Source organism: Osmerus eperlanus, chromosome 22 (genome assembly GCF_963692335.1).
Source record: "Osmerus eperlanus chromosome 22, fOsmEpe2.1, whole genome shotgun sequence".
Lineage (NCBI taxonomy): Eukaryota > Metazoa > Chordata > Actinopteri > Osmeriformes > Osmeridae > Osmerus > Osmerus eperlanus.
Window position 1 is genome coordinate 13,348,702 of NC_085039.1, and position 14,922 is coordinate 13,363,623.

A 14,922-nucleotide genomic window follows, 5' to 3' on the forward strand; every position below is an offset into this window, starting at 1 on the left:
GTGTGTATAGAGGTGTGTGTGTGAGGTGTGTGTATGGAGGTTTGTGTGACTGTGTTACCTCTGTAGTTTATTAACAGGCTGTTATCTCAGGTGTAGGGTTCGGGCTATATCCAACACTAACCCTCTATTGTTCCACTAATGCTCCAGTCTCACCAGGTGCATGCTGGGTAACAGAACAGCCCAGGTGCATGCTGGGTAACAGAACAGCATGCTGTGTCCAACTCAAACAAACAGGGTCAGTCAAATCTAATCATCTTTATTTCCAAATTCACAGCAGAAATAATCCCGATGACAATAACAACAACAACAACAACAGTAAACAACAGATAGCAGTGATATCACTTCCTGGTGTGGATGTACAAGTGGGCATGGCAGTGATGTCACTTCCTGGTGTGGATGTACAGGTGGGTGAGGCAGTTCACTTTATTTACCACACACGGTCTTGCTTTCATTACTTATTAGCCATGTAGGATAGATATAGATACAGTCTGTCTTTCTCTCTGCTGCTGTAACACCTACATTTTCCCACTTGGGGATTTATGAAGTGTTATCTTGTCTTATATTACCTGGATTTATAAAGTGTTGTCCTACCTGGGGGGGTCAGATGGCTGAGCGGTAAGGGAGTCAGACTATTAATCCGAAGGTTGCTGGCTCGATTCCCAGCCGTGCCAAATGACGTTGTGTCCTCTGGCAAGGCACTTCACCATACTTGCCTCGGGGTGAATGTCCCTGTACTAACTGTAAGTCGCTCTGGATAAGCTAAATGACTAAATGTAATGTAAATGTACCTAGACCTTCTACTGATCTCATGACCAGATCTTCTGTTTGGTCACTAGATGGTGCTAAAACTCAGTGAAGTGGTCTGTGTGTGAGTGTGTAAGTTCTTTGCGTCCCCTAATCACAGTCTCGTCCTCCCAGGACCCCTCGCCCGGCTCTGCTACCGGCCTCCCCCATCAGCACCAGGCTCGGCTCTGCTACCAGCCTCCACCATCTGCTCCAGGCTCGGCTCTGCTACCAGCCCTGCTTCAATACCATATATGTATTCAATATATGGTGTGATTACTGAACTCGTGAACTAATTATGGCACAGACCTGGATCACCTACACTCTACATCTCAAAAACACGTATCAATATATCATAGAAATAATGTCACAGTCTGAACTTTGGAACCAAAACATTTTATTAGGAAACCATGGAAACTGCTATGTTTGTCCTGCGTGACATCACAGTTCATCTTTGGACGTTTCATTGGCAGGAGGCTGTGATGAGTCATCAGTGACCTGCAGAAGGAGAGAGTGGATTGGTTGAGGGGAGTAAGTTGGGAGTGGATTGGTTGTACTGGGGCTCTAGATATGGAATTGAACTCCTTTCTTACCTCCTCCTCCTCCTTCCTTTCCTCCTCCTCCTTCCTTTCCTCCTCCTCCTTCCTTTCCTCCTCTTCCTCCTCTTCCTCCTCCTCCTCTTCCATCTCCTCAGGCAGAGTTCCTCCGTTGTCCAGGAACTTCGAGAGAGTCTCCAGGTCTCTGCTGCCAGTGTATTCTACCACCTACACACAGGACACACAAGGTGTTTGTACCTTCCTCTCCTCTCCAGCAGGATAGTATCTCAGTGTGGGGTGCGTATGTGTGTGTGTGTGTATACCTTCCTCTCCTCTCCAGCAGGATAGTATCTCAGTGTGGTGTGTGTGTGTGTGTGTGTACCTTCCTCTCCTCTCCAGCAGGATAGTATCTCAGTGTGGTGTGTGTGTGTGTGTATACCTTCCTCTCCTCTCCAGCAGGATAGTATCTCAGTGTGGTGTGTGTGTGTGTACCTTCCTCTCCTCTCCAGCAGGATAGTATCTCAGTGTGGTGTGTGTGTACCTTCCTCTCCTCTCCAGCAGGATAGTATCTCAGTGTGGTGTGTGTGTGTATACCTTCCTCTCCTCTCCAGCAGGATAGTATCTCAGTGTGGTGTGTGTGTGTGTACCTTCCTCTCCTCTCCAGCAGGATAGTATCTCAGTGTGGGGTGCGTGTGTGTGGTGTGTGTGTGTACCTTCCTCTCCTCTCCAGCAGGATAGTATCTCAGTGTGGTGTGTGTGTGTGTGTATACCTTCCTCTCCTCTCCAGCAGGATAGTATCTCAGTGTGGTGTGTGTGTGTGTGTACCTTCCTCTCCTCTCCAGCAGGATAGTATCTCAGTGTGGGGTGTGTGTGTGTGTGTGTGTGTGTACCTTCCTCTCCTCTCCAGCAGGATAGTATCTCAGTGTGGGGTATCCAGACACAGACAGAGACTCCACCTCATTGGCTGTATTGTCCATCTTAGCTATGATGATGTCATCACGCTCAGCATACATCTCTCCCAGCTTCTCCCACACTGGGGCTAACTCCTTACAATGTCCACACCACGGAGCATCTGCGCACACACACACACACACCATACACACACACACACACACCATACACAAACCATACACACATGGTCACACACACATGGTACCAAGTTAACCTCTGAGATATGGGCATGGGTTAGTATGCATGTGTGTGTACATGTGTGTGGACATTTCTAACTTACAAAACTCCACAAATACATTTTTGTTGGGGTCAAAGGCCACAGCCTCAAAGTTCTCAGCCACCAGAGTAGAGACGGGGCCCTGGTCCCAGCCCTCTGGAAGCTCCTGGCTGAGCAGGTGGGGCTGCAACCACAACACAACCTCAACTTAACCGTAACACAACCGCAATACAACCTCAACACAACCTCAACACAACCGCAACACAACCACAACACAATCACAACCACAACACAATCACAACACAACCTCAACACAACCTCAACAAAACCACAACACAATCACAACACAATACAACCTCAACACAATCACAACACAACCACAATACAACCTCAACACAAACAATACAACTCAGTTGAATATTTTTCAATTTCCAAAATCAGAAAAAAGAATAGCATTATCTGGGTTGACAGCTGTTAAAAAGATCCTAGCTCAACGCTGGCTACCACCACATACAATGACTCGATTACAATGGCTGAACACATTTCTTGACATAACAGTTTCGGAAATTTCTGTTGCCAGAATGCATGGCGCCTGCGAAACGATGATAGCAACATGGTCTGAACTATATACAAAACTAAGTACTTTTTTCTAAGAATATTATTATTATTATTACTATTTTTATTGTTTTACTATAATTGTCATGAAAGTTTTATTTCTGATTATTTTGTACTTAACTTTCTTTTTCTTTTTTTTCACTATATGCAACCTGACATCGAATTATATATGTCTGAATTGTGAAGGGAAGGGTGAGGGAGGGAGGGTCGCCACGGGGGGGTGTTATGTGTTGTGTGTTTTGTTTTTGTGTTGAAAACTTGAAGAAAAAAAAAATTGATAAAAAAAACAATACATCTTCAATACAACCTCAACACAATCACAACACAACCACAACCTCGACACAATCACAACACAACCAGTAACGACACAGCCACGTGTTGCTAGGTTACCTTGATGGTTCCATCCAGAACACCCTGGCAGAACTCCATCAGAGACTGGGTCGTGATAGCCCCGCCCAGCGCATACTTCTTCACGGTGTCTGTGTTGATGATGCGTACGGTGGGGGCATCGCCTTCTGTCAGCCCAAAGTACTTCAGCACGTGAGATAGGCCGGCCGACACATCAATCAAGATGAACAACACCTGGCGTTCGAATGGACAGACCTGTTAGTAGATCCTGGCCCTGCTCACATTATTGTATCTGACCCCTTAGTCTATTGTAGTACATTGTAGTATTTTAGTAGTGGTAGTATTATAATAGTATTCATGTTGTATTCTAGTAGTATATAGTTGTATTCCAGTAGTACTACCCTAGTGTACCTGTCCCCTGTACACCTTAGCCACCATCCGGTAGTCCTCCAGCAGAGATATGTGACTCTGCACACTGGAGTTCACGAACAGAAGACTGTGAGTGTGGACCTTGGAGCCAAAAATCTTGTCTGCATTCTACACACCACACACACCACAATGCACTGTTAGACAAAACAGATGTATGTGTGCATGCAGACATATGCTGTCCTTGGGTGTGTATGTGAGTGTGTGTATATGTTTGTGTGCAAGTGTGTGTCATGTGTATGTGCATGGGTGTGTGAATGTGTGTGGTGTAAATGTGTGTTATACCTGTTCGCTGAACTCTGTGACAAGCTGCAGGCTGTTGTTGTGGATGAAGGAGGTCAGCTGCTCCTTGTCCAGGATATCCTCCTCAGATAGCATCAGGTCAGCCCTGCCCTCGTCAAACTGCACACACACACATCATGTATGTGTGTATGTATGTATGTGTGGTGTGTTGTGTGTGCGTGTGGTGTGTGTGTGGTGTATATATGCGTATGTGTGGTGTGTTTGTGTGGTGTGTGTGCTTGTGTGGTGTGGTGTGTGTGTGTGTGTGTGTGTGTGTGTGTGTGGTGTGGTGTGGTGTGGTGTGTGTTTGTGTGGTGTGTGTGGTGTGGTGTGGTGTGTGTTTGTGTGGTGTGTGTGTGTGTGGTGTGGTGTGTGTTTGTGTGGTGTGTGTGGTGTGTGTGGTGTGGTGTGTGTTTGTGTGGTGTTTGTGTGGTGTGTGTGGTGTGGTGTGTGTTTGTGTGGTGTGGTGTGTGTGGTGTGTGTTTGTGTGGTGTGGTGTGTGTTTGTGTGGTGTGGTGTGTGTTTGTGTGGTGTGGTGTGTTAGTGTGGTGTGGTGTGTGTTTGTGTAGTGTGTGTTTGTGTGGTGTGGTGTGTGTTTGTGTGGTGTGGTGTGTGTTTGTGTGGTGTGTGTTTGTGTGGTGTGTGTTTGTGTGGTGTGGTGTGTGTGCACCTTCTTGAACAGCACTAGACCTCTCCCCTCCACTCTATATTTGTGGAACACCTCTGGGCTGGTTGTCACAGCAAACTCCATGTCAACAATCTCCATGACAACTTCGGAAAACAGCTTTGCCTCCACACTCTCCAAACTCTGAGGGATAGATAGATGTATAGATGTATATACTGTATAATAAAGATAGATAGATAGTTGGATAAATGGATGGATGGACGGGCTGACAGACAGACAGAGACAGGCACGCAGGCAGATAGATGGGTCCCTACTGTGAAGAAGCCAACCACAGTGATGTTGTGAGCAGTGATGATGTCCTCAGCTGCTTGGACAGACTCCAGAATAGCTGCTCCTGGACCAGACCGACGCCTCAACCACTGTAGTAGACCTGCTACTGTCCTCTTACCTTCACACACACACACACACACACACCGCAGAGATACATACATACACACACACACACCCACACACACCGCACAGATACATACAGACACACCCACACACACATACACACCGCACATATACATACATACACACCACACATTTAGTCTTTTAGCAGACGCTCTTATCCAGAGCGACTTACAGTAAGTACAGGAACACTCCCCCGAGGCAAGTAGGGAACACGTCATTTGACAAGGCTGGGATTTGAACCGGCAACCATCTGATTCATAGCTGATGGGTTTAGGGTGTAGTACTGGTGTAGGTGATGGGGTTAGGGTGTAGTACCGGTGTAGGTGATGGGGTTAGGGTGTAGTACCGGTGTAGGTGATGGGGTTAGGGTGTAGCACCAGTGTAGCTGATGGGGTTAGGGTGTAGTACCGGTGTAGGTGATAGGGTTGTGTCGGTCTCCGTAAGTGAACAGCTTCAGCGTGGGGAAGCTGCTGATGTGAAACTCCGCCCCCAGCTCCTCCTCTTCTGTGGCATCCACCTTAGCCAATCGGACGCCTGACTCCTCCGACTTCAGTAGCCCTGCCGCTTCAGAATAAACAGGCTCCAGCTTCCGGCAGTGTCCACACCACGGAGCGTCTACACACATATATATTTATACATATATATATAGACATGTATATACACATATCACATGTATATACACAAATATACACACATATATTTGTATACATTCATATTTCTTGACTTATATAAACACGTGTATACACGTATGTACTGTGTATATATATATTTAAACACATGTACACCCATGTATACACATACATACTGTGTACTGTGTACATATAGACACACATGTATACACCGGCTCCAACAATCAGCAGGGTTTCCACCACAGGCCAGGCCAGCCTGGATGAAGTGAGGGAGTTCAAATGAAAAGGGGTAAATAAATCTATAGTGACAAATATCGAGTCTGTGATAACCAAAATACTCTATTGAAAGGTTAACTTCTCACTTGGTAAATAGCTAGCCATGAATGAACTTGTTTTACTTGCAGGACAACATTACATGGCGAAGTTGAATTAACAATTATTAGCTGCTTTAGTGTTACTGGTGCTAATTTTGAGTTTGAGTTTTGCAGTGAGGTTCAAATCTAATAAATACATCTCTTAATAATGCACCACAAATGTCGCTGTCCATGGTTGTCCAATACTACAGAGCTATGTTTCAGAATGATGTTTTAATGCTGTTTGTGCGACTGGATCAGAAAACAAGCATATCATATTTTATAGGCACTGGGCCTGATGTCTGAACATGTGTGTGTGTGTGTGTGTGGCACTGGGCCTGATGTCTGAACATGTGTGTGTGTGTGTGTGGCACTGGGCCTGATGTCTGAACATGTATGTGTGGCACTGGGCCTGATGTCTGAACATGTGTGTGTGTGTGTGTGTGTGGCACTGGGCCTGATGTCTGAACATGTGTGTGTGTGTGTGTGTGGCACTGGGCCTGATGTCTGAACATGTGTGTGTGGCACTGGGCCTGATGTCTGAACATGTGTGTGTGTGTGTGTGTGTGTGTGGCACTGGGCCTGATGTCTGAACATGTGTGTGTGTGTGTGGCACTGGGCCTGATGTCTGAACATGTTTGTGTGTGTGTGTGTGTGTGTGGCACTGGGCCTGATGTCTGAACATGTGTGTGTGTGTGTGTGTGTGTGTGGCACTGGGCCTGATGTCTGAACATGTGTGTGTGTGTGTGTGTGGCACTGGGCCTGATGTCTGAACACGTGTGTATGGCACTGGGCCTGATGTCTGAACATGTGTGTGTGTGTGTGGCACTGGGCCTGATGTCTGAACATGTGTGTGTGTGTGTGTGGCACTGGGCCTGATGTCTGAACACGTGTGTATGGCACTGGGCCTGATGTCTGAACATGTGTGTGTGTGTGTGTGGCACTGGGCACACATGCACCTAACACACACATACTGTATATACACACATGCACCACAGGTATCCCAACATACAAATTAACTTCTGATAACAGAGTGACAGTTGCACTAACTGTCTCTCCCCTCCTCCCCTTTGTCTTCACTCCCTCCCTCTGTCTCTATCTCTCTCTCTCCCTCCCCCTATTCCTCCCCCAACTGACTCTCCCTGAGACATGGGAGAACTGGTATTCACAGCACCTGGGGAGGTCTCACACACACACACACCATGCACACACACACACCAGGCACACACATTTTCCGCACTCTGCATAGTGATGACGTGTTCTATGGTCTAACATTATAGAATGAAGGGAACATTCTAGACCTTCCAGGCTGAACATTCTACTCACAGAACTCAACCAGCAGGAAGCTGTTTTCACTGAGCGCTCGAGCAAAGTTCTTCACATGTAGAACCAACACATCTTTCTCCTCCTCAATCTCTGTGGTCTTCTCCTTCTTCTCCTCCACTGGTTCTGGTCCTGGTTCTGGTCCTGATTCCGGTCTTGGTTCTGGTTCTTGTTCTGGTCCTGGTTGCTGAGACCAGACTGTGGTGTTCCAGAGCCCAAGCACCAGAAATCCCAGTAGAACAGTGTTTGAGACGGTGTGTGTTGCCATGCTAGCTTCCTCAGACTGACTCAGCTCCACACTGCAGGTGTATGTGTGTGCATGGTGTGTGTGTGTTCATATCTTACTGGTGCTCTCTCCCAGCCAATCACAACCTTAATCCTGAACCTGGGGACCAATCAGACAAAGTCATTCATTTTCCAGCAACATATCAGAACACGTAACCCCCCCACACACACATCCACACCTTCTCACAGACCCCCCCGACCGCACCCCCCCCCCACACACACACACACAGGAATAGCATGTTAGTTTTAAACCAGAGACAGAGAGACATTCAGATAATATTTATTTCTCCCAAAATCAATAGAACATTGGTTAAAACAATGTTAGAATATAGTGAGTAGAATCTGATATAGATTATAATATAGAATAGAGTTAATATGGGCATTTATAGACAGCACAATGTGTAAGAGGTCAGTGTGTATGTGTGTATTTGTGTGACATCAGTGTGTGTGTGAGGTCAGATTGTGTGCGTGTATGTGTGTGAAAGGTCAGTGTGTGTGTGTGTGTGTGTGTCTATGTGTGTGAGAGGTCAGATTGTGTGTGTGTGTGTGTGAGGTCAGTGTGTGAGGTCAGGGTTTGGATCCCAATGTGCTAGAAGATCACTGAAATCAGGATGTGTATTTTCCTGTGTGGGTGTGGTGTGTGTGTGTGTGTCTAGTGGCTGTGTATTGTCCTGTGTGTGTCTGTTGTGTGTGTGTGTATCCAGTGCCTGTGTATTGTCGTGTGTGTGTGTGTGGTGTGAGCTGAAGTTTTGGGTGCTACTGCTCATGCTCAGTACAGGGCCAGGGATTGGCTCTGTCCAAAAGCTTAAGGGGAGATGTCTCTTGTTCATTGGTCGACCCCGATCCTCACAACGCCCCCAGCAGTGGTCGAACAGCTCAGCCAGGGGCCCCAGGTTGCCGCTGGCAACAGAGACTGACTCTGGGTCCTCTGGGTTTCCGCTCCGGGCCATTCTGACCAGGTCGTCATAGTAACGGAGACGGCCACTGGTTGCTGTGGATATGCGGTCGGTGTAGATGTCACAAGCCTCCGGGTCGTCGGGGCAACGGCCAAAGTAACGCTGCACATCCAAACTGATGATGTCAGCAAAGCGCAAGAGCTGACTGGTCATGTCTGAGGGACAGGGGGCAGGGAAACAGACAGCTTCCTCCAGAAACTCCTCCTCTTCCTCCAGAACTTCAGAGTCTTCATATTCCTCCTCCTCTTCCTCCCTCTCTCCCCCTCTCTCCCCCCTCACCTCCTCTTTCTCCTCCTCTTCCCCACTCTCTTCCTCCTTCCTGTGTGGAAGAGAGTGCTGAAGGATCATGGGTAGATAGCAGGTGGGAGGACCTGGAACCAGGAAGTTCCTGATGACACCTGTAGCCATCCTGGCCAATCAAATCTGAGGGGAGAATTAAAGCATCAATCAAAACAAGGTAAACCTTAGTCTGTGATCAGAGATACATTAATTCACATTTTAAAATACAACATAAATAAACAGGCAACAAAAAATAATCAAACAAGGATGAGATGGAAAACAATAAAAATACATCACTAGTTTTCAAAAAAAATATGTGGCAGCTGTTTAAGAAAAAACTCCTACATGTTGGTGAAGGTGGTCCTCTGGAGCGAGGTGAAGGTGGTCTTCTCGAGCGAGGTGCTCTGGAGCGAGGTGGTCCTCTGGATAGAGGTGGAGGTGGTCCTCTGGAGCGAGATGAAGGTGGTTCTCTGGAGCGAGGTGAATGTGGTCTTCTCGAGTGAGATGAAGGTGGTCCTTTGGAGCGAGGTCCTCTGGAGCGGGGTGGTCCTCTGGAGCGAGGTGGTCCTCTGGAGAGAGGTGGAGGTGGTCCTCTGGAGCGAGATGAAGGTGGTCCTCTGGAGCGAGGTGAAGGTGGTCTTCTCGAGTGAGATGAAGGTGGTCCTTTGGAGCGAGGTCCTCTGGAGCGAGGTGGTCCTCTGGAGAGAGGTGGTCCTCTGGAGTGAGGTGGTCCTCTGGAGAGAGGTGGTCCTCTGGAGCGAGGTGGTCCTCTGGAGCGAGGTGGTCCTCTGGAGCAAGGTGGTTACCCGGAGCAAAACCTATCCCTTGGGACTAGACTGAATGTTGGTCCTTAAAGATGATTATGGGTTCCGAGCTGTGGTGTGTGTGAGGGCTCCAGTGTCTCAGTATTTATAGGCCAGAAAGATGCTGTTTCCCAGACAAATATTTGAGAGTAGGATTGTAGGATTGGTCAAACACCCATCGTTTGCTCTATCGCTTGGCAACCAGAGAGGGGGGGCGGGCTAATGGACGCTCTGCCAGGGGACAGTGAAGTGGCGTTACACTTTCTCTCACACACTGCCCTGTCTCTCTCACACACACACACACACACACACAGCTTTATCTCTTATACACACACGCACACACACTCTTGTGCACACACACTGCTCCTGCACACACACAAGTGCACACACACAGTTTAAGAAGTTAAAAGGGTGTGAAATTTGATCACACAGTATTTTGACTTCTGGAGTACGAAGCTTTTTAAACCAGATCAGGCCTATCAGGTCCCAATTCAGCCACACGCTACAGATCACCATGGTGATTAGAGACTCTTTACTAACCCTAACCCAGCCAGACTGCCGTTACTCTGCTCTACATTTGATTAATTTACCAGACAACTTTAATAACAGCAGAACATCAAGGATCAGAAGTGTATTTTGATAGTCTGACGCCTCATCTCAGCCACAACATCTCAACCACAACATAATCTCAGCTACATCATCTCAGCTACAACATCTCAGCTACAACATCCCAGCTACAACAACATCCCAGCTACAACATCTCAGCTACAACAACATCTCAGCTACAACATCTCAGCTACAACATCTCAACAGGCAACATCTCAGCTACAACATCAGTACAGTGCAGCAACAACAAGGTAACATCAAACTATTTTGTGGTTACAGTCTCTTGTAAGGCAGTGGTACAACAGAATCTCAAATACAGCTCTGTTAAATTGCTGCACCAGTCCACACTTGACCGGTGGGGATCTCATTCTATTATGACTGTAACTGTTAGCTGCTCCTGGCATTCTCTAATCCCTGCTCTCCTCTCTCTGTCCCCCCCCACACACATCCCTTGTGGTGTGGGGGGTTTGAGTTGTCAGCACCTGCCTGGTCGTCGGTCAGCCAACGCTGGACCTGGTCGCGAGTCTCCCGGTCCTGTCCTACATCTATAAAGTTGAATAATGGATTTTGGTGTTTTAAAAACCCATCGACACTGTATGACTTTGTTTAGCCTGTGTTCTGCTCCTCTTTCCCACCAACCGTCTCTGGAGGAGGGGATCCCTCTCTGAATTGCTCCTCCCAAGGTTTCTTCCATTTTTTTTCTCCTGTTGAGAGTTTTTTGGGAGTTTTTCCTTGTCTTCCTTGAGGGTTTAGGTTGGTTGAGGGGCAGTTCTATGGGCATATGTGAAGCCCTCTGTGACATGCTTGCGTGTAAAAAGGGCTATACAAATCAATTTGATTTGATTTGACAACATGCAGAGGAAGCATACAATCCCAGGAATCACAAGTAATGAACTGCTAATTGCTGATTTTGGTGCCCTTCGGTTAAGCCAAAGAGAAGTTAGTTGAGGTCAAACTTGAAGAGGAGAGAAATGTTTGTTACCTAGGTTACCTGTGTGTGCGTCTGCGTGCTTGTGTATTTGGGTGCTTGTGTACCTAACAGGCTGTGTAATTTATGGTCTGGATCTTGAAAGTTGACATATTGCTACTATTGATCTTTACTCCTAAAATCAATAATGGAGTCCAGCCTGTAGCATAGTCACAGTGGAGTGTGAAGGCCAGGGGAGCGAGGTTACACTGATGATGAACACACTCACAGGCACACTCACACATAAACTAACTAAATTGGCATGCGCACATGCTTTGTTATTAAACTTGATAACAAAGCAAAGTTCACGGCCCAAGTCACAATACTGTGGCGTAGAACATCCTAACTGACTAGATAGCAGATGGCAATCTGGTTTTCCTTCACTCAATACGTTGCTAGCAGGTCACCTTGGGCAACAGATCGCTGTCCGGATAAACTCGGTGGCACCTGCGTTGTGGCGTAGGCTACAGGCTGTCTGCCCGCCTGCCCGAGCTGTCCTGATAGCATGTTAGGAACGATGTCAACAGTGCGCGGAAGAACTTCCGTGGACGTCATTTGTTTACATTGGTGGAATCAGGAAGCTGGCCAGGTCGCGCTGCCGTACCTTGTTGTAGCCAGTTAGACTAGCTAGGTAGCGTAGTTAACTTGGACACGGAAGATGTGATGGTTTGGAAGAATACAAAAACGTTTAATGACGAGACAAAATGGAGGTACATATTCTACGTGGTCTGCTTATTTTCATTCTTGCAGTTGCCGTTATCAGTGACGGTGAGTAATGTAGCGAGTCCATTTACAATATATTTGAACTGAATTAGCAGGCTAGATAGCTATAGCGTTTTTGCAATAGTGTATTCAGCTACAAACATACCTACAGTATAACCCCTTCTTCCAACTTATTTGTAGTTAACATCAGTCGTCCGCGCTGTATCGGCCGTGACTAATGATCTACTGTAGCTGTTAACATTTGAGATAGCTAGTAGTGGAACAGTGTGTGGTGATACGTGTTCTAAGGAGTTGCTTGTGTGCAGAACCCGGAAGTGAGCTGACGTTTGTGTCCGAGTTGTCTTCCAAGCCGTCCCAGAAGCTGTCCCGGTACGGTTGGTATGGTAACGTCCGCCTGCACCAGTTCCAGGTCCCACCGGATGTGGCGGTCGCTCGCTGGCTTTTCTCCGTGACCAAAGGCAGCGGCTTCCACTGTGGACAGCACAACGTGACTGTGTAGGTCACCATGACAACCACTCCCAGGGGTTCTGTTTCAGTAGCACCAGGTTCTGTTTCAGTAACACAAGGTTCTGTTTCAGGTACATCAGCTGGGGTTCTCCTCCAGTGATAGATCCGTTGTCTTTTGCGTTCCCCAACAACACTGTGTGGACCCCTGCGCTATCCATGACCCTCCCAGTGACCATACACACCTCAACAACCTTTAACCTCTCCAACCCTGCCCCTGGAGACTGGTACTTGGCGGCACACCTGCCTAGAGATGACGGACGTATAGAGCAGAAGGTGGGGATGTGGGGGGGTTAGGGTGTGCAAACAGTGGGAGTTGATGTTTTTGAACGCTTATCCTCTGCTGTGTGTGTCTGTGCATGTGTTTGTGCGCATGTGTTTGTGTGTTGCAGGGTTTTCCATCCTGCTCTTACTACTTCCAGCCCCAGCTGTCAATCAGGAGAGCTGTGGACACGCCCATACTAGTGCAGGCCACGGCCCTTGCCCAGACTGCTTCTATAGCCAGACCGGCCCTGCTCAAGTAAGGAGTGTGTGTAACGTGTGTGTGTGTAACGTGTGTTCCAGGGTTAGTGTGTGTAACGTGTGTGTGTGTAACGTGTGTGTGTGTAACGTGTGTTCCAGGGTTAGTGTGTGTAACGTGTGTGTGTGTAACGTGTGTTCCAGGGTTAGTGTGTGTGTAATGTGTGTGTGTGTAACGTGTGTTCCAGGGTTAGTGTGTGTGTAACGTGTGTGTGTGTAACGTGTGTTCCAGGGTTAGTGTGTGTGTAACGTGTGTGTGTGTAACGTGTGTTCCAGGGTTAGTGTGTGTAACGTGTGTGCGTGTAACGTGTGTTCCAGGGTTAGTGTGTAACGTGTGTAACGTGTGTTCCAGGGTTAGTGTGTGTGTAACGTGTAACGTGTGTTCCAGGGTTAGTGTGTGTGTAACGTGTGTTCCAGGGTTAGTGTGTGTGTAACGTGTGTTCCAGGGTTAGTGTGTGTGTAACGTGTGTTCCAGGGTTAGTGTGTGTGTAACGTGTGTGTGTAACGTGTGTTCCAGGGTTAGTGTGTGTGTGTAACGTGTGTTCCAGGGTTAGTGTGTGTGTAACGTGTGTTCCAGGGTTAGTGTGTGTGTAACGTACGGGTGGGCGGTATACCGGTATGAACGCGATTGCCGTATCATGGATATCACAATATATTAATAAATGTATTAAGTCAAGTAAAAAAGGGGGCCTCTTCTGTTGTTTGGAGAATGGTTTGGTTTCAAGTTATCCGACATCGACCAACAAACAGTAGCCTACTCTGTAAGTTGTGTCGTTGAATTGTGCTAGCCAAAGGTGGAAACACTAGCAATCTTTTTCACCACCTGAAAGCCATGCATATGCGCGAATATGAACAATCTACCAGAATGCGTTTAACAAATCAAATGCCAGGTTGGTTAGAATTGTGAAATGTTTATTGTAGGCCAACAGAATCGAGTATTCAGCCATGTAATAATTGTTTATAGCTAACTCTAACAGTTTTCTTGCGATCCCATAAACGTAGGCTACTGTTGAACGCTTAAGTCGCTCTTCCGTGGCAAAGCACTGCAAAAATTGGAAAATTCAACTCACGCGACACACCGAAGTTACCCAATCCAAATCCGTCCGAGTGCGGTAGATTAGCCGCTGCAGTGCGGATTGCATTGTCATGACATTTTAAGAATAACTAATATATCGTGATATATACCGTTACCGTCAGTGCTTACGAATTATACCGTGATAAACATTTTAGGCCATACCGCCCAGCCCTAGTGTAACGTGTGTTCCAGCCCTAGTGTAACGTGTGTTCCAGGGTTAGTGTAAAGTGTGTGTAACGTGTGTTCCAGGGTTAGTGTAACGTGTGTTCCAGGGTTAGTGTAACGTGTGTGTGTAACGTATGTTCCAGGGTTAGTGTAACGTGTGTGTGTAACGTGTGTTCCAGGGTTAGTGTAACGTGTGTGTGTGTAATGTGTGTTCCAGGGGTGGTGTAACGTGTGTGTGTTTAACGTGTGTTCCAGGGTTAGTGTAACATGTGTGTAACGTGTGTTCCAGGGTCTTTGTTCCAGAGTTTGTCTCCTCTCTCACGGTGTCAGTGACTGGCTGCACCTTGAGTGCGGGGCTAGAGGCTTGTTCACTAGTACTGAAGCTAGGCTCCTCCTCTTTAAGGGAGGGGCTTGTGAGTGTGAACTGCTCAGCCATTGGCTGCTCTGCTACTCTGACCACGCCCCCGTGGAATGCCTGGGTCAGAGTTGTTGTGGAGAG

General features: G+C 47.3%; 2 protein-coding genes across 4 annotated transcripts in view; one reads left to right on the forward strand and one right to left on the reverse strand.

Annotated features, from left to right (window-relative positions):
* Window positions 1–1,160: 1,160 nt before the first annotated feature.
* pdia2 (protein disulfide isomerase family A, member 2) lies at window positions 1,161–7,853 on the reverse strand. The gene is made up of 11 exons (XM_062448605.1): window positions 7,545–7,853; window positions 5,645–5,851; window positions 5,098–5,231; window positions 4,829–4,966; window positions 4,162–4,278; window positions 3,862–3,987; window positions 3,493–3,684; window positions 2,551–2,671; window positions 2,210–2,391; window positions 1,377–1,547; window positions 1,161–1,281 (listed from the first exon to the last, which is right to left on the reverse strand). Exons 1-11 carry the CDS (start codon window positions 7,807–7,809, stop codon window positions 1,225–1,227), a joined length of 1,710 nt encoding a protein of 569 aa, XP_062304589.1. The 5' UTR covers window positions 7,810–7,853; the 3' UTR covers window positions 1,161–1,224.
* A 3,987-nt stretch (window positions 7,854–11,840) lies between these two features.
* The window catches only part of pgap6 (post-glycosylphosphatidylinositol attachment to proteins 6), a 10,801-nt gene continuing 7,719 nt past the window's right edge, over window positions 11,841–14,922 (forward strand). Inside the window, exons 1-5 of one of the 3 annotated variants that reach the window (XR_009928212.1) lie at window positions 11,841–12,205; window positions 12,466–12,655; window positions 12,739–12,940; window positions 13,057–13,184; window positions 14,713–14,922. The exon at window positions 14,713–14,922 is cut by the window's right edge and continues 50 nt beyond it. Coding sequence is in view for 2 of the 3 variants with exons in the window: in XM_062448604.1 (XP_062304588.1) it covers window positions 12,142–12,205; window positions 12,466–12,655; window positions 12,739–12,940; window positions 13,057–13,184; window positions 14,713–14,922 (794 nt within the window). In the remaining variant the exon portion in view is untranslated. The remainder of the gene's footprint in view (window positions 12,206–12,465; window positions 12,656–12,738; window positions 12,941–13,056; window positions 13,185–14,712) is intronic. The other 2 variants (XM_062448604.1, XM_062448603.1) reach the window with 2 other exon arrangements.